Source organism: Perca flavescens, chromosome 16 (genome assembly GCF_004354835.1).
Source record: "Perca flavescens isolate YP-PL-M2 chromosome 16, PFLA_1.0, whole genome shotgun sequence".
Lineage (NCBI taxonomy): Eukaryota > Metazoa > Chordata > Actinopteri > Perciformes > Percidae > Perca > Perca flavescens.
This window is the reverse complement of record NC_041346.1, coordinates 22,037,604-22,057,055: the sequence shown is the minus strand read 5'-3', so window position 1 is coordinate 22,057,055 and position 19,452 is coordinate 22,037,604. Positions and strand designations below refer to the sequence as shown.

General features: G+C 39.2%; 2 protein-coding genes across 5 annotated transcripts in view; one reads left to right on the top strand and one right to left on the bottom strand.

Moving 5' to 3' along the window:
- The window catches only part of mtrex (Mtr4 exosome RNA helicase), a 26,476-nt gene extending 21,393 nt beyond the window's left edge, over positions 1–5,083 (top strand). The window contains exons 22-27 of the mRNA XM_028601390.1: positions 189–352; positions 1,689–1,794; positions 2,432–2,488; positions 2,582–2,744; positions 3,956–4,060; positions 4,451–5,083. Coding sequence (XP_028457191.1) covers positions 189–352; positions 1,689–1,794; positions 2,432–2,488; positions 2,582–2,744; positions 3,956–4,060; positions 4,451–4,503 — 648 coding nt within the window. The 3' untranslated portion in view covers positions 4,504–5,083. The remainder of the gene's footprint in view (positions 1–188; positions 353–1,688; positions 1,795–2,431; positions 2,489–2,581; positions 2,745–3,955; positions 4,061–4,450) is intronic.
- Positions 4,836–19,452, bottom strand: plpp1a (phospholipid phosphatase 1a). Of its 4 annotated transcripts, none has more exons than XM_028601395.1 (7): positions 19,330–19,452; positions 18,404–18,604; positions 15,304–15,458; positions 9,810–10,090; positions 8,130–8,187; positions 6,835–7,011; positions 4,836–6,103 (listed from the first exon to the last, which is right to left on the bottom strand). In XM_028601395.1, the coding sequence occupies exons 2-7, from the start codon at positions 18,459–18,461 to the stop codon at positions 5,984–5,986; spliced, it is 849 nt and encodes a 282-aa protein (XP_028457196.1). In that variant the 5' UTR covers positions 18,462–18,604; positions 19,330–19,452; the 3' UTR covers positions 4,836–5,983. The 4 variants fall into 4 exon arrangements, with proteins under 4 accessions (XP_028457196.1, XP_028457195.1, XP_028457193.1 ...); XM_028601394.1 differs by having other exon boundaries at positions 18,404–19,217; positions 19,330–19,420; XM_028601392.1 differs by having other exon boundaries at positions 18,404–18,579; positions 19,330–19,402.

Sequence of the window (19,452 nt, the reverse complement as noted above, 5' to 3'; positions counted from 1 at the left end):
CTAAAATGTTTCCACTCCTTCACTATGATATATCTAGTGTTTTAAATGATCTCATGCACAAAGCAGCTGGTAGTATCACAGTGCTTTTAATAATTCTACAGTGTTTTCTGGAAACCCTGGGTGAGCTTCTCCAACTTTACATTAGGTAAAGGTTTAACAATACATATGTGTGTGTTTTTGTGCTTCAGATCGCAGCAGACGTACGGACGGCCAAGCGAGAGCTGAAGAAAGCTCGGACCGTCCTGCAGATGGACAAGCTGAAGTGCAGGAAGAGAGTTCTGCGACGCCTCGGCTTCGCCAGTCCGTCTGATGTCATCGAGATGAAAGGACGGGTGGCCTGTGAAATTAGCAGGTAGGGATGGACGGAGCACACACCCAGCACACAATTTGCATTTGTTTTTGTTTGCTGATAAGTGTGGTTTCTGAAATAATGGCTAAGTCTTTTTAAGCCTGTTGACTCAGCAATCGTTTTAGCCTACAGCCAAATTCTGCAGCTGTGTTTTATGACTCAGGCTTTGGGGGAAAAAAATATCAGTAACATCAATCAATTAGGGCTGCACAATATATTGGGTTTTATAAATCGTCATTGCAAATCAACTGGCGCGATATACACATTGCAAAAGACTGCGACATCGTGAAAGATGGATTTTTTTTTTTTTGTTAGTTGAAAGAAAATATCAGTAGAACCTGAATAAGCTAATTAACATAACACGAGGATGTGATAATAATGGAGATTTAGGAAAGTAAATTTGATTTCATGGAGCAGAGGTTTGTGGCTTATACTTCTTACCCCCAAGTCTCAGTTTGTTGTTTGAGCAACTGAAAACTGCACAGGACAGAGTTTTCCCCCCACATAACCACTTGTACAGGATCTGCTGGGCCGATTTCTTCATAGAATCTGCGGAAAAGTGCATTTAGTCAGAGTGCCTTTTCAGTCACAGCAGCACAGGAGTGGAACTCTGTCCCTCAGAACATCAGAGAACTCACCACTTACACTCTCTTCAAAAAACAGCTAAAAAACTGGTTCATAACACATCAGACATGTCAGCATTAATAAGAATATGTATTATCTTCCCTCAATCCAACCGTGCTGCCACTTGTGTCTCACTTGTGTCAATGTGTAGTTTAATATGTTTTTATATACTGTATGTATGGGTATGTGTGTATGTGTGTGTATGTATGTATATGTATATATATATATATGAACGGATGTGTGTATGTATGTGTGTGTATATATATTTTTTTCTTTTTTAACTTAATGTCTGTCTTACAGCAAACTTATTCTGTACACTGTATTCATCAACAGGATTTGAATATTTAAATCTGTTTTACTGCTCTTTTATATTTGTATTGTTCACTGTAATCTTCTTCTTATTGTTTTTTTTTAGGTAGACAATTTTAAGATCTGTCCAGGGACAACGGATGAAAAATAGCCTTTTGGCTAATTCTGGTGCATTTGCAGCAATGTTAATTAATGTACACTGTCCCTGTCAAATAAACTAATAAATAAATAAACAAGTTAAATCCTTTCCGTACATTACGATGTTATACGCAGGTTTATAAGTGGGGTTCCACTGCAGTAATGATGGCTTTTCTACTGTTCTCACTTACTCCAGTACCCACGGCACATTTGAGATGTATCTGCTCATTTTGATAAAGTAATGAAATATCATCTGATAACTGTTCAGTGCTGACGAGCTCCTGCTGACGGAGATGGTGTTCAACGGTCTCTTCAACGATCTGACGGCCGAACAAGCCACCGCCCTGCTGTCCTGCTTTGTCTTCCAGGAGAATGTACGAACAAACGCACACAAACACGTATCAATCCTCTAACTGTCCATACAGACACACATTCAGCCTGAGATAAACAGCTGATTCCCAATCCCACACATTCAAGCTCCAGTCGCATTCTTGGCCTCTTCCCTGCACGGCAACCAAAACAGAAACCTGAGGTTGATGTGTGTTTGTCTTTCCTAATGACGCCCGTTCTCTCAGTGAGGCAACCCAGTGTCAGACGGTTTAACAAACCTTTTCTTTGGCTCTACATCAGCATAGTCCTCAGAGCAACAGAACCAATTTCTGTCTAAAGAGGGGTCTGTCCGAGTGAATGACGACAAGCAGCTGTCATGTTTGTTCTCCACTTAAGACAGATAAATGTAAACTGTGTTTTTATTTAGGCAATGCGCACATTAAAGTGAATTGTTTTGTCACCAAAGACTAGCAGGATCAAACGTTTTAATCCTCATTCCTCCTCATTTTAATGTTAAATGTGAAAAAAATATATCTAGGCAAAGGGAGAGTAGATCAGTTTTTTTCTACCTATAGTCTGTTTGAATGGCAACATATTTTGCCTGGAGTTTGAAATACAAATTACAAAACAAATGTTTGAAGTTTGCTATCACAATATTAATAATGCCATTTTGCCCTCCAGGCCAGTGAGATGCCAAAACTGACTGAACAACTAGCAGCTCCTTTGAGACAAATGCAGGTGAGAATACATAAAACAATCTGAATCAAACCATTTGTTTCTAATCGCTGAAACTGTGAATTTGGTGGAAACGTGAATGCTGTTTTTGTTCAGGAGTGTGCAAAGCGCATAGCCAAGGTTTCTGCAGACGCCAAGCTGGAGGTGGACGAGGAGACTTATCTAAACCAGTTCAAGCCGCACCTGATGGATGTGGTATACGCGTGGGCTAACGGCGCCACGTTTGCCCAAATCTGCAAGATGACTGACGTCTTTGAAGGTGTGTCATCATATTAATATCCAACAGACATGGCAGGGACTTAAAATACAGGTGTTGAGGTACTTGTTCTTACTTTTGTTATACTTTATACTTTTTTTTTTCTTTCTTTTTACTGAAACATGAAGGCTAATATAATTTAATGTCAGCTAATATTTACTTAGATTGGTGTACTTATGTGATTACTTTATTCCCAACATTATGTGTAAATGCATGACAGAAAGGAGACAAATCTCTATATCAGACCCTCCGATTTGTCTTGTGATTCTTGGAAGGGCCCGGCCGTGGTTTGGAGCCACTGAACTGAAATACTAATAAAGAAGTTAAAACTAGCTCCACCTCAACCAGCTACAACAGCGACATACTACTTACACTTCTATGCATCACTAATAATCTATGTTATAATATCAGTCACAAGGGGATTTCTTTCTGCATTAGGAGTTATTTTTCTTTTAATACTTTTTAAGTATATTTTCCTGAAAATACTTCTGTAGTTTTACTGAAGTGAAGGATCTGAATACCGTTTTCACTATCACATATGCAGCTGGCATTCTGAGGCTCCCTGATTGATTTATTACAAGTGGTTGGATTTGAACCCAGTTCCAAGTCCATCAGCCTCCTCATAGTTTCTGTCTGACTCCCAACAATGACCTCAGCTATAAAAGATGACATCATCATAATGAAGAAAGTAATGTTGAGTTGAGAAACTGGAGGGAGTATTGTGTGCTTGAGGGTGTCAGCGAAGGAGGGAGACAGAGAATTGATGATACTTCTAAATTAACACATTATTTTACAGGTCTGTAATGTCAGGTTTCTTTGTATTTTTGTCACAGGAAATTTGGAATTCCCTAGTATATATTAATTGATTCATTGTTGATTTATTTCATTTATTATTGGAAACGTAACTGTTAAGTTGTACGTTTGCCTGTTGACACATTGACTAAAGGACTCTCTAGGCACCAATCAGTTACTTTGAATTAATTAATTGGAAGTATACAAAATAAACACAGTCACCTCATAATTGGTACCAAACAGACATTATTAGGGAATGATGATGAAATTAGGGGCCTGTAAGGACACTACTACATTCCTCCAAGATGCTCTTATTCTGCCATCAGTGTTGAGTATGAATAATGCTGGATTACGGCTATAACATTTTTAATCAACAGATTCACAAACACACTAAACACTGTATTTGTGTCTGTCTGGTACAGGGAGCATCATCCGCTGCATGCGTCGTCTGGAAGAAGTCCTGAGACAAATGTGTTCTGCAGCCAAGGCCATAGGCAACACTGAACTGGAGAACAAGTTTGCTGAAGGTAAGAAACATCAGGGTTATTACAACTCAAACCTTTTAATTAACAGAACATTTGTTAAAGCTGCTTTTCTTTTATCATTTGCTGGTTTTCTTAGTCTTTTATAACACTGAGCTGAATATTTTTGGGCTTTTTGTTGGCGAACCGAGACATTTAAAGACAGCACCTCGTGGCTCCTGCACACCTGGGATGTTGTGATGAACATTTTTTTTGTCATTTTCTGACCTTTTTTTATAGTGCAAATTATTTATCCAAGAAGAAAACTGGCAGATGAATCAGATTAATTCTTGACTTGATAGGTGAAATGCTACTGAAACCAGTGTCTGCTTGAAATTAAGTTATAAATGATGCATTTAAATGCTTAATTTAATCCTAATTTCTGTGTATTTGCAGGAATAACAAAGATAAAGAGAGACATTGTATTTGCGGCCAGTCTCTACCTATAATGACATTACAGCTTTCCAACACGATGGGCAGCACTGGAGGGTAAATGCTGTTTTTGACTTTAGTTGTTTAACCCCCCATGGATCTCCTTTTTTTTTTTTTTAAGTCTCACATTTGTCAAACTGGGGTCAAATATTGTGCTTTTATTCCCAAAATGTTAGTTAAATTGGCTTTTAATGCATTTGTCCTTCAGATCACTTTTCTGAACAGTTTTGTTTCTTCACAAAAATTAGCATGAACTGTTATTAATGTTCTGGTGAGAATTGCATTCTATAAATGACAGGATGTAAACGGAAGTGTTTCTCATTAAGTAAATACGTCTGCTTGGACAGAATACATTGAACATTCATGCTTTTATTATTTTTGCTTACATGAGCAAAGTGGTTTATAATACATTATGATATATCTGGCTTAGAAAGTAAACATGACATAATACATTAAACACTTGTTTCATTTCTGTGCATGTTAAAAAGTAAAATGGCTTTATTTTTTCTTGAGACATTTGTAAATAGTAACTTTTTTTTCAGTAAAAGTCTGTATGGTGATTTGTTTTTGTACATACAGATTATACAAACAAAATTACATTGTCTGTTCACTTGATGTTTGTTACTTCTTAGATACACAGGGAGCTGTGATAGCAGCAGTAAAAGTCCAGCAAAGGCAACACGGGACATAAACTGACCGTCTACTCTTCAACTTTCTAACCAAACGTGTTACAGATAAAGCTTCCTTCTTGACTTTATGAGTTTAGACGGTTGGAGAGTGCGACGGCAGTGACCTGGCGTCTGCAGCTCCAGATGTAAAGCTGTGTTGCCCTCTGGTCTAGGATCCGCTTTAGTCTCCAGCACATTCTAGCCTTGAGAAGCAAACATTCTTCTTATAATTAGCCCTTTACATAACACTTGACCTAAGGCAGCAAAGTGATGAGACTCCGCGTCTCTCTGGATGCTGGAGCCGAACTAAAACGGATTCTAAATCAGATCCTTGAGCAGACTGACTCCAGGTCAGGAAAAGAACAAAGCAAGGTTACATTCACGTGATTCCAACCCTCCTCTCTCTTAGCAGTGGTCAGACCCTTTTTAGTGGGTGCGTGCAATTTAGTCTTCCCACCAGCTCAGTAGATATATACATGCTAAATGGTTCCCGTCTTTACAAATCTCTAGCCCCTGAACTACGTCTGTCTCGGTCACTTAAGCATATCTACAAGGCTTGGACAGGTAGTCGCCACTTTCCTTCCAGATGGAGAATAGGCGGACAGGACAGCCTAAAATTATAAAGTCTTGAAATCTGAACAGGCCTGAGGTGTAGCTTCCAAAGGTTTCTTCTGGGATGCAGTCATCCATTGGCTTACTTGAAGTAAGAATCAACTGTAAATCCATGCAGGGTATTGGATGAGAATTTGCGAGAGATAAAGGCTAGAGAGTTGGGATCCTGGGTGTGCGTTTAGACCGAGCAGAAAGGTGTCGTGCTCCACCTCTCAGCTTAGTTAGGACTCTCACAGTGGTTTCCATTTGTTGGGGTTTCCTGCAGGGTTGTGTGTGGGATGTTGACTTCTTGATGGGCATCTACTCGTGGCTTGAAAAAGTCAGACACGCAGAAAACCTACAAGATATGCGTACAAAAAAGAAAATTAAAAAGGGGCATAGATGAGTGTGAGGCTTAATTATTTGCACCTGTGCTTTTATTTAAAACGTTCAAGGCTGATCAGTAACTTTAAAGAAATAGTTTCAACATTTTGGGAAGAGATGAAAAGATTGATACCATGCATGTCAGTATGATGAATATGAAACCTCCAGGAGACAGTTAGCTTAGCATAAAGACTGGAAATAGCTAGCCTGGCTCTCTTAATGTCATAATATGCCATAAAACAATTTTATAATATAGTAGGCCTGTCATAGAAATATTCACAATAAAGTGTCATAGAAAATGTCATAGTAGTATGCTATATACAAATGTAATATAGTATGTAATTTAAAAAAAGTTATAGTATGTTATTCAAATTTCATAAAAAAGTCATAGTATAATATGATGTACAAAATGTCATAAAATAGATAGTAAAGTCATAGTATGTCATAAAAGTCAGTGTAGCATTTTGAAATAGTCATAGTAAACTTTACAGGGGATGAATTAGTGGTATGGACACTAAATAGCCACAGCCTCGCGTAGCAGTCGCGCCTAATGACAGCTGATCTGTTGAAGAACCTCTGCCGCAAGCAGATGTTTAAGGGTATTTCTGCATCCGTTCATAGCTACCTGTGGAAACGAGGGTTGTGCCAATAATAATCATTTAAAAAAGCTATTCCTTTAAAGTCAGATTAAGATGCATCTCTTACCACCAGGAGAGCCATGAGCGCACCCTGCAGCAGTCCAGTCAGCACATCGCTCCAGTGATGTTTATAATCGGACACCCTGGACAATCCCGTGTACACTGAGGCAGCAATCAGGAAAAATTGGAGTGTGGGTCTCAGCAGCCTCGCCCATTCAGCCTGGAGTCGAGCCTGCAGGTAGAGCTGTGAGAAACAAGAGGGGACACGGGTTAATGGATGCGTTCCTGTAGGAGTGGAAGGAAAATGAGCCTGCGGAAATTTGCAGATGACTCCACGTATTTCCACTACAAGACTAGAGAGAAATCTTCTGTGCAGGAAACTTTTAATTAAAATGTTCAGGAATTACATTTTGTTTTTTTTTTAGCTATCAGCTGTACTATTTAAAAAGGTGAGAAAATCTCCATCATGCCATATTTCATTTTGTCAAACTGACCTGGGAATAATAAATGTCACTCATAGAAGCAATCAGTACAACATAGACCGTTTATCCTCCCAATCTAATTGATGATTTAATATCACACCACCTCTGGAGCATGAGTCATGCTCCATATAGCAATCTTTGGTCAGGTCAACGTCATGTTCATTATGAGATAAACTCTTAAAACAATGGTGTTCAAAACAGGTCATCCCTGTTCAGTTGTTGTTTTGATCGAGGACAAACCAGCTTAACCGCTTCATCGTGTTTAACAGAGAAAAGAAAAGCTCTCCCAGGGTTTGTAGGTGACTGTAAAGGTCAACTGCCGTTTCTCAAACTTCCACTCCATGAAGAGGGAGAGGAAGCTTTATGTTGGTGGCAGGACTCTGTCTCGGTGTCTATTTATATCTGCTGGTGTTGAATGAATCAGCAGCCTATAAAGTGTATCAGGGCTGGGCAGTAAAATTAGCTACAGAGGGCACTCAAAGATGCATTTCTCTGAGCAGAACAACATTACAAAAGACCATGAAATCTTGAAGCACTGCAATAGTTTAGTATTTTGGGAAATACGCTTATTCCCCTTCTTGTCGAGAATTGGTATCAATCTTAAATTTTTAACTAAAAAAAAAAGCAAATATGCATATTTCCCAAAATGTCAAACTACCCTTTTAAGCTGGATTAATCAATATCCCCCATCACATTTAGCTCAAATTTCATTAGCTCTTTTTTGTGTGTGTATATATATATATATATATATAGTTTACAATAATTTGTTCAAAAACATGCATCAATGTTCTGTTCTGTAACCTGCCTTTGAACACAATGTTCCAGTAAATACTGACTGATATGATTGGAGATCAAAATGTAAATTGTTTTAGGTACTTACAGCCAGGAACAGCATGCAGTACATGGAAAAAGAGGAGTGGCCAGAGTAGAAGGATAACCTACAACAGAAAGACAAAAGCATGGCTCAACACTTGGCTATGTGCTTAAATTATCTGTGGCATACAAAACAAAACCCAAAAAAATGGATAGACTAAGACATCTTATTGTATTAATCAATTCACCATTGACAGACAAACCCATATGTCATCCTGGCACACCCTTCTCTGGGTTCAGACAGGTATTATAACAGCTTGGGGCAACTTGTTATAATCATTTTGCTCGCTTTTTGTCACACACTCAATATTTGAGTACCTACAGTAGGCCTCTTCTCTCCTAGGGAAGTTAAACTAAGCCAAGGGAAGAATCGTATTCCAGTAATATGATCTGGAGCGGGCTGCCCCGCCCTTCTCTCTCTCCCTCTCTCTCCTCTCCTGCTGCTTATTATCTCTATTAGTGACAAGCAGGCCATCCCAAACACAAGCTGGAAATATAATGTGTCCTGGCATTAATCTTAAAAGCCCTGGATGTCTGCCTGAATTACTGGATCCTTCTTTTGGCCTGCTGATAAATGTTTGCCTCACTGTCGCAGAGCGGTGATGGGGCTCCAGGAAATATCAGTGATGGTGCACCACACCCTGGTAAACGCACAGTAGATAACCCAGAGGAGAGAGGGATGGGTGGACACATTTCCACTCCAGCTCAGGAAACAATCTGTTCGAGAGAGAGGCAGGCAACAACATACACTCCAAGTTGTCCAACCTATAGGGCAGAATAACCTACTTCACTTTAAAGTTAACCCTTGTGTTGTCTTCCTGTCAACCTTGAAAAAAAAAAGGTTTCTTTTTGCTTTTTCCAATGTTTTAAATTTTATTCTACACATTTTCAGCACTTATTTCTACATCCCATATTTTCTGATATAAAACAAAAATTGAAAATGGGTCAATGTGACCAACACAAGGGTTAAGTACAACTGAATAGATTAGAAAGTTACTCACAGCCCATAATAAACCCTTAACATTGATACAATCGGCACAGCTGATGTCACTATTTAGGCCTTGGCTTCTATAATTACTGCTGCTCCCGGTGCTCGTGCCCACATCAGAATGAGAAGTGGATATCCTCTCCTCCCACTATGCTTCCTTCTGCTCGGAGCTGATAAGGGATTCAGACCCTACATCAAAACAAGCTTTACATTCCTGTGATATTACTCAATCCTTCTGGTCTCGTGTGCCACAAATGTCCTTCATCACAAATGGTTTAAAATGCATCAAGCTAAAGACACATCATCCATGTGCCGATATTGACTTGATAAATGTTCAGGGACACACTTAACCTTTGCTCTTTGCACTTACACCATGGGAATATTACAAAACAATGGAGAGAACAGAGGTTTAGAGCTTTTTTTTTTTCTGACAGATTTTGGTAATCTGTTGACCAAGAACCCAGAGGGTACACATTCAAATCAGCTAATTTCACAACATCTAAAATCGTGAACCAATTCCTTCATTCATTCACTCCTTGGCTGCAACTAACTACTGTTACCTCTGCCATGGAGGTTATGTTTTCGGCTCGGTTTGTATGTCACCGAATTATGACAAAGAAAAGCATAGTGTCCTCATCAACATGTATCCATTTCCAAATGCAATAAGGGACAAAAGTTCTGAGGTCAAGCAATACATACCTGCCCTCATTGACCATCTTTGCGTCTCCAGTGCAGGTGAAGTCTTCAATATAAGCCCCTGATGAGCAGTTGATGAGTTTCCAATCAGGTTTGCACACATCCAGGAAGTGCGGCCTGAGCCGGCCGATGGAGTACTTGGCTATGTCGGTCAGAGACTGGCTCATCGCGGCACCGAACAAGAAGGTACCGATGGCTTTGTAAACACAGGAAATGTAGCTGCCAAAAGGGGACTTGGATTTGATGCGCTTTAGATAAACTGAAAGGCACTCGCCAAAGATAATCTGTAAGGAGGGAGGGGAAGGAATAAATGATACAGAGTTAGGGTTGTACAGAAATCCCAAAAATCCAAATGAAAATTAAAAATGCAACTGAATGAAATCAACATCAGAGCCTGCAATATTCCCTAATCTCATCATCACTGAGCGTAAAATAATGAGTTTTGTGCCAATTACACGAATTGTGTGTTGTAGTGTTAAAAGGAATAGTCTGACTTTTTGGGATATACACATTCTTGCTGTTTTGCCGCGAGTTTGATGAGAAGATTGATACTGTTCTCATGTCTGTACGCTAAATAGCTACTAGAAAACGTTAAAACTATCTTTAAAGTTTAGAGTACACCGTCCGTAACAATATAGAGGCATGCTTATCTGACAAAGCGATAATAGTACAAAATGTTGGAAATATCATGGTCACGGGATGATGTCCACTTAAAATAATAAACATTTAGTTTGGTCTTAGAGTTTAAATTATTACATTCATTATTATGTTTTTTTTAGTAGGAAAATATTTGAGCTTGTATGTTCACAATGCTGCCAACATAACAGCTCCACTGGGCTGACGTTGGTCTAACAAGTAGAGAACAAACAAGAACAAAACCAGGAAAGCTGTATTGCCTCCGTTCTGCTATCTGTAGCTTTAAAATATTCTCTATAGTTATATATACAGTACAGGCCAAAAGTTTGGACACACCTTCTCATTCAATTCGTTTCCTTTTTATTTTCATGACTATTTACATTGTAGATTCTCACTGAAGGTATCAAAACTATGAATGAACACATATGGAATTATGCACTTAACAAAAAAGTGTGAAATAACTGAAAACATGTCTTATATTTTAGATTCCTCAAAGTGGCCACCCTTTGCTTTTTTATTAATAAGGGAAAAAATTCCACTAATTAACCCTGACAAAGTACACCTCTGAAGTGAAAACCATTTCAGGTGACTACCTCATGAAGCTCATTGAGAGAACACCAAGGGTTTGCAGAGTTATCAAAAAAAGCAAAGGGTGGCTACTTTGAAGAATCTAAAATATAAGACATGTTTTCAGTTATTTCACACTTTTTTGTTAAGTACATAATTCCATATGTGTTCATTCATTGTTTTGATGCCTTCAGTGAGAATCTACGATGCAAATAGTCATGAAAATAAAGGAAACGCATTTTATATATATATATATACATACATATATACACAGTATCCAACTCCTGGTCACTAATTAGTTAAAAAACTGCTTTACCTTATCTTACTAAAATATGTTAGAATAGAATGGAGGTAGGCTTGTTTTCATTCTTTTTGAATATTAAACCGGCAGTGTGGAAAGTTTTTGTAAAGCTAAAAAAAAAAAATAGTCTTTAGTAAAAAGATATTTACACTGTTCATATACTGAACTGAGTCTCTCTTGTAGCCTCTTTAAGTGCTGTCACAATTTTTACTTCCATTCAGCATCAACTGACCGAGGTTACCACGGTGCTGCTTTTGAAGAGTTTCACATCTGTCATATTTGCTGTCTTTCTGCACGGCTGGTGCGTGGAGGTCACCTTTCGGTTTCATCTCCAAATGTTACAAAGTGTGGAAAACCTTTTCTACAACATGCAGTTAGCAAATTAGCGTTTGGTTAATGGTAGTGGTGACTAATGCAAGCAATTAAAAACACACATACATTATTACACTGAACAAAATTTAAATGAATCTATCGCACCGTTGTGACGAAAAGAGAGCTGAGCCAGAAGGCAAAGCTCTCGATCTACCGGTCAGTTTTCGTTCCTACCCTCACCTATGGTCATGAAGGCTGGGTCATGACCGAAAGAACGAGATCCAGGGTACAAGCGGCCGAAATGGGTTTCCTCAGGAGGGTGGCTGGCGTCTCCCTTAGAGATAGGGTGAGAAGCTCAGTCATCCATGAGGAGCTCGGAATAGAGCTGCTGCTCCTTCGCGTCGAAAGGAGCCAGTTGAGGTGGTTCGGGCATCTGGTAAGGATGCCCCCTGGGCGCCTCCCTAGGGAGGTGTTCCAGGCACGTCGAGCTGGGAGGAGGCCTCGGGGAAGACCCAGGACTAGGTGGAGGGATTATATCTCCAACCTGGCCTGGGAACGCCTCGGGATCCCCCAGTCAGAGCTGGTTAATGTTGCTCGGGAAAGGGAAGTTTGGGGTCCCCTGCTGGAGCTGCTCCCCCCGCGACCCGACACCAGATAAGCGGACGAAGATGGATGGATGAATGGATGGATGGAAAATTATAATGATATAATTATGGGCTGGTGTGGTTACACGTGGCCGGTTGGAGGTACTGGCAAATTCTCTGAAACGCCTTTGGAGGTGGCTTATGGTAGAGAAATGAACATTCAATTCACGAGCAACAGCTCTGGTGGACATTCCTGCAGTCAGCATGCCAATTGCACGCTCCCTCAAAACTTGCGACATCTGTGTCATTGTGCTGTGTGATAAAACTGCACATTTTTAGAGTGGCCTTTTATTGTGGCCAGCCAAAGGGACACCTGTGCAATAATCATGCTGTCTGATCAGCATCTTGATATGCCACACCTGTGAGGTGGATCGATTTTCTCGGCAAAGGAGAAGTGCTCACGAACATTTGAGAGAAATAGGCCTTTTGTGTACATAGAAAAAGTCTTAAGATCTTTGAGTCAGACTGATCTCATTAAGTGGCGTATGTATGACGCCAATTCGTATGCCATTCTTGACGTGTTATCAAGACGCATAATTGCTTTTTAGCGTGTTTATCACCGCTGTTTGGCCTCCATTGACCTACATTGCGTGTGAATTATCGCCGTAGCGAGTAGTATGAAAGGACAGAAGTCGGATGGGTAAAACACAGGACTTTCACCCAAGAGAGCCGAGATTGTGTGGCGTTTATCAACCGTTTTATTATTATTATTTATTTTTTTTTAAACCTTCCCCAATGTTCTTTTCCTAAACTCAACCGTTTGTTTTCCTAAGCGTGACGTTGGTCACCATCTTGTTTTTGTCACACGACGCCACGTGGTGCGTATGTTTACATCCGCTGTATACAACGTAGACATACATGTGGATAGCTCAAACGTGTAAATGCGTACAGATAACACGCCATTTGGCTTTAGGAAAGTGGCGTGTATGTTTACGCAAAGTCATGATGCCATGTTGCTTTGAGTTCAGCTCATAAAAAATGGGGGCAAAAACCAAAGTGTTGCGTTCATAATTTTGTTCAGTGTACATAATGTATTTGGCAGCAACCATGAATGAAGAGAAAAGACAAACATTAAGAGTGTCAAAGTGGATAAGGGAAAGCAGTACATAAAAGACATAATTTCAGAAGGACAAACAGAACCCGTAGCAGAAAACAAAACAGATGCACTTACAGTGAATATTGTGACGGGAATCATAACACCTCCTAACAACTCATAGGAAATGGTGTCTTCTTTAAGGGGGTACTTAATTGAATCATCATTACAGAAAAAGCCCCGGCGGAAAGGCGTGTGTTTCACATTGAGTATTAGAGATGGCAGTCCAGCTAGCAGGAAGGCAATGAGAGAAAAAAACAAGGAAAAAAATACAGGTTACAAGAACATGTCACTTGGCCTTGGACCCCTACCCATGATGCAACACTGTGCCCGTGCAAAGCAGAAGACAGCAGCCACGTGAGACGGTCAGACAAAAACGTTGCATCCTCTGAAGGCGGCGGCATCCTCGCCAACTTTCAGGAACATCAGTGTGCAAATATTAGTGGTTAAAAAGTGTTGGCACAGCAACAAGACAGTTTAACGCTGACAAGGAATGGATGTTAAAAGAAAAGCCAAACGTAAGAGCACAAAAGTTACATTTCTGAGAAGGTTACTGAGCCCCACAGCGAGAGAGGAGAAACCGTGGTCTCACAGACGCCCGTACGTGACTGAAAACATCGTACGTTACACACATTCGCTTCCTCTCTGACAAAGTGACGCTTAATGCTCTTCCTAAAACAGATTCTCACATCTTCAAATATTCTCCCACGCCTCTTCTCTGGTAGACAGTGAAACAATTTGACAAAAAGTACTACAGACTGTGGTTGTGGTTTTTTCATGATACATAAAAGACGGAAGAAATAATTCACCGATATCTCAAAGCAGTAGCAGAAGGCAGACACACACTAGCAGAACTTTCTGCATCTGTCTTTTTCCAAAAACAATCCCTCTCTTCCAGAAGAGCATTCCAGCTATTTTAAGCAACACAGGGACACAGCACGCAGCCTGCACGGCTGTTGCACTAGTTAACAACAGCGATAGAAAGTTCACCCAATAGATTAACATTAAAAACTCAATGATTAAATTAAAAGCAAATCCAAAATGCCTGGCCTTACTTCATTCATTTCTGCATTACATATATATATTTATTTTTTTCAATATGAATAGGACACTGCTTATTCACTATAGCCATGTCTAAATTAATCTGTGCTTTAGGTCTTTTGTATGAGACTAAGTTGGTGTGTTTGGGGGGTTGGATTGTTTCATTGAAAATATATTAAATGTATCTATAGGATGATTCAAGTCACCCTAAATGGTCTAAACATTTTTTTTTTTTTTTAGCATTAAGCTTTATAAATCCTGCTGTAGTAGCTGAGATGTTGTTAAAAGAAATAACCTGTAAGACGGTTTCTTTTGTGGATGCAACATTATTTAACATTTACTCAGACTGATTTTATTTTGTACTAATTGTTTTAAGTGGACATCCTCCTTTGCCTTTGGCTTTTGATAAACAACTTGCAGAGCTGATGTTTGAGAACACCTCCAATGATGTCACAAGCCTCACGCTGACATAAGAAACTAGCAGAACTGAATAAAATATGCTGTGCATATCCTGTTTCAATACCAGGTAGCTGTGCTACTGAGTGTTTGTCTGTATTATTAAAGAGTAAGCTAGCCATTCTGAATACATCCTACATTAGGCTCTGTAAATGTCTGGTTTCTTTTAATGTAGTGGTCTATCAGTCCCAACAGACCTTGCTCACAGCAGACATTTTGACTCGCCATTGCAGGAAAGGCTCAAGTATAATTGATAATAATAATATTAATAATAATAATAATAATTGCTGCTTTCCATGTACAGTAGGTGTGCCAGTAAACTAGTTTGCATCACACCAGAGCCGAGCCCCTGGCACACCTGGAATGCATTCAAGTTATTGCTTACGCCTGCGGTTGACAAGTCAACATGTTTGCCATGGGACAGGTCATTGAGTAAGTCCTACTTACGCAGCTAATGGGCAGGATGAAGCCTACAGTGTAGAGCACTGTGGAGGAGACTGTGCCGTGATGGAAAGGGTACTTGATGCTTTCGTCGTTACAGAAAAAGCCCCTCTGGTAGGGGCGGATCTTACCCAGGTTAAAGGCTGCCAGAGGCAGACCACCTATAGACGGAGAGATCAGGAGGAGTTACCACTGGAAGAGGTAAAGAAAAATGCATGGCAGGAAGAGTGAAGGCGCCCAGACAAAGTGTTGAGGTCTTAGATAGTTATTCTATCTGATGAGGATTCTAAAGTTCTAATGGTGCTCTTTAGTGTCATAACAAACTGCAGAAGTGCATATAATGTGCCAAATCAAATATGTGGGACAGAAATGAGAGACCCCAACCTTTCTAGCAGTCCAGTTAAAGGATAAGGCTGTCTTTATTCAATGTTTTCCTATTGTCATCAAATGTAATAAAAAGACCAAAACCATCAATGTGTTAGTCTGTCTCTCAATACGCTACAACATTTAGTCCAAAGCCCACTGAAGACGCACATTTTTAAAAACAGATCACAAATATATACTTTCATTTTGAATGACTTCCTTAAACTGCTGGGAGTGTAGTGTTTAGCAAACATTACTCACAGGACTAAGTAATGTATATTTATTTGGCACTATTTTCAGCCATGAATTTGGCGCTGTAGTGAGTATTTACAGTAGAATGACACGACGTGTAGGTGGCATCAACTCAAACCAATGTTTATTGTCATGAAGGAGCATGCAACAATGTGACTCACTTATGTGTTTTTTAATAGCTACAACAATGGCACATAAAAATAAGCTACATACGGCTACATAGACAATACATGTTAATAAAAATGTGCATTACTGCACTCAGTCAGATACTCTGAAGCATTATACAGTAAAAAAAACACTGCGACGTCATTACACCAACAAAATGATGTTATCTTTGGGCAGTTTTTCAGCAGGGAGGATTGAGAAGTTTGTTTTGTTGAAGCACCGACTCACATTGGTGTGAAAGGAGCTGTAGACATAAGCTAAGCACTCCCTATAGATACATACCATAAAGATAACAAATCTGTTCATAGGTTTTGACAGTGAACGATGAATGAAATATTGCTGTCATTTTTCCAATTGTTTGACCTGTTTGGCCCATTGTATCGTGGGGAAAGTCAGTTGTTTGTCTATTTAAGTGGGTGGATGTGGTTTGTTAATATGTAATGCATATTAACAAACCACATCCACAGAATATGCACAAACATGAAGATACACAGACATCCTATAAACTACTTTTTAATTCTGTCTGGTATATTTGTCCTGTCTGACATTTGCAACTGTTGACACCGTCAGCTGTGTCATCCTAAGTTGACTGGCTACAACAGCTGGAAATGCCAGAAAGTCAGGACAGAAACACACACGGGCAAACAGCAGGACCCCCAAATCCCTTTATAACTGCAGACGGCAGCCGTGTTACACTTTAACTTGTTCTCATAAACTGTGCAACTAAAGTACTTCCCAAGACAAACACACTGACAGAGTAAAAAATGTGAATATTTTAACATCAATACACAAAGCCTCAGAAATTGTGTTAAACCTCAAATTCAATCAGTGTAAGCTAACAAAGACAAACACACCCTCTTCCTGCATTTTAGAAAACAAATACAAATGATCTCCGTACTATGAACATATGAACCTTACTACATGTATGTGCATGTTTAGTCTCATACAGCCATGCATGACTGTTGGAAGCCTCAGTCTGGAAACAGATTATTGTAGATGCTTGGTTATAATAATAATAATAATAATAATAATAATAATAATAATAATAATAATAATAATAATAATAATAACCAAGTTTGCTTCAGCATCTTTCATCCAAACAGCGCAATGACTTTGTCATACTGCTTCTCAATACACAAGGAACGTACAAAGTTGTGCAAAATAAAATAAGTATGTAGTCTTGGAAGTTTTAGCATTATTTTAAATTCCAGCTCCACTCACAAAACTGGAAATTTCAATGAGGAAGAATTTAGAAATAGCTCATTGAACTTTAACATGGAACAACCAAATCAGACACATTATTGTTCAGTTATTTTAAGATATGTTGTGGACTGTGCAAGGGAAGCTATAACTTTATGAGTCATGGTAAGTATGACCTATCAATCAATCATAATCAGATTTTATGTATGTGTCTACACTGCAAAACAAACTGTACAGCCCTGAGCACTTATACAATGGTTCATATATTCAGATATAAAGACTTTAAGACTGACTGAAATAATCAGATATTATACTTTTGAAACAGTGGTTCTAGACATAAATTAATTACTGGTAAAATATACTGTAGTCCACAAATACTTTAATCTGAATACATTTTCAGGCCCGATATGAGTATAGATGCAGTCCCATGTAATGACTTTAGACCTTTTGAGGTAGGTGAGTGGGTTTAAAACATACAGGTAGCCTGTAAGGTAAAGTAACAATGCCATGTATAACATTGTTGCTCAGCAATACGTTTAATTATTGTTAGACAATTAATATAATTGGTTTAAATTAGTAAAAATCAGTTCATAGACAGGCATCTATGTATACTTAAGATGTGACAGTGACTAACTTTCAACTATGGAAAACTATATTATAGGGAACGGGCTTCAATATCATTACTATTATATTGATGATAGGAATTATAATAGTGCATTATTACATATTGCTGCACTCAAGACAATAACGTCATTATTAATCAATAAATGTCTGTGAGTATCTTAAAGAACTGAAAAGACTTTGGAGTGCCACTAATTTGCATACAAAGGAAACAGAAGAACATGTCATTTTTAAGTGAATTGTAGGGGGAAATACTATAGTAACATATTTAGAAAAAAAACTATACAAGTACACATATTGTCTGATTAGTGATACAATAATAGAAGTTAAAATAAAAATAACTTAATAAAGGACACTCGCGTGCTGTCGTACATTCACCACTCCCTTCACTTGATGAGAAGTCGTTAAATATCCCAACAGTAGGATTATATCAGAGCACAAATCGGCTTACATTAGTAGCAGCAGCAACAACAAACAGTCAGTATAAAATCATTGAAATACATACCTAGAACCAGACAGGCTATGTCGAGCAGGACAAAGGGGATTCCTCTCATCTCGAACATGTTTGCTCTTGTCAGTCTCTGTCTCGACTCCCTGGTTCGTGGTGCGTCCTCTTCTGTAATAAACTCCAGGGGGATGCCCCTCCTTGGGACGTCGCTGCTGCTGCAGTAGTTTCTGCTGCTGCGATCGAGTAGATCACAAAATGCTAGCAAATTGGAGTAAAAACACAATAAAACGTCGACGCCCTTGTACGAAACCAACAGACCGCCCAGTCCGCAGGACAGCACATATCAAGAGGATGTGTTGTTGTTGGTGGGGGGGGGCTGTGAACTGCAGCAGAGCCGATCGCTCCACACGTCTGTCATGATGGCTTTAAAGCGGTTTAAATAATCAAACAATCACGCTCACAGAGGGTCGGTCATTTGGACGAACACCTGCCCAAAGTCGATTTGTGTGACCACCCGTAGCGCACGATCTGTGTGACTGACCCCGAAAAGCTCTCTAGGGCGAACACATGGGGGCGATCGCAGCTGCTTTCAAATGCGAGCGGAAATATCGGAAATACGAGTCTCATTTGTGAGCTAATTAATCCGTTAGTGATTCGTCACTTAAAATACATTTAAAAACGACCTTTTTGATCTGTTGACATTTTGTGAAATTGCTCTTCACTTTCTTGCCGAGAGAGACAAGTAATACCACTCGTATGTGTCCGTTAAATCTAAAAAGAAAACGAATTAGAGGCTAACAATACAGGTGCAGTCGGTTAACGTTAGCTGATCTTCGCACAAAGACTGGAAACGGGGAAACAGCTCTCCTGTCTGTAACAAAATCAAAATACCAGCACATGTTATGCTCACAAATTAACAGGTTACATCTAGTTTATTTATCTAACATTACATTTAAACAATTATCTGTGATGGTTAGATTTACCATGGCATGTAGCTACACTTCATGAACAAAGAGGAAGGTAACGTAGGTCAGCACCTCAGCAGTCCAAAAAAATAAATAAAAGCACCTCAGCAGTAATCACAACTGACATTGTTATCAGCTCAC

Excerpts from the sequence above, each read along its gene's own strand:
- plpp1a (XM_028601392.1), bottom strand. The coding sequence starts at position 19,352 with ATGAAGTGTAGCTACATGCCATG. Across the intron at positions 15,459-18,403 it reads CATAGCCTGTCTGGTTCTAG|GTGGTCTGCCTCTGGCAGCC; the intron begins GTATGTATTTCA and ends CTCCGTCTATAG. Across the intron at positions 10,091-15,303 it reads TCATCCTGCCCATTAGCTGC|ATTATCTTTGGCGAGTGCCT; the intron begins GTAAGTAGGACT and ends CCCTCCTTACAG.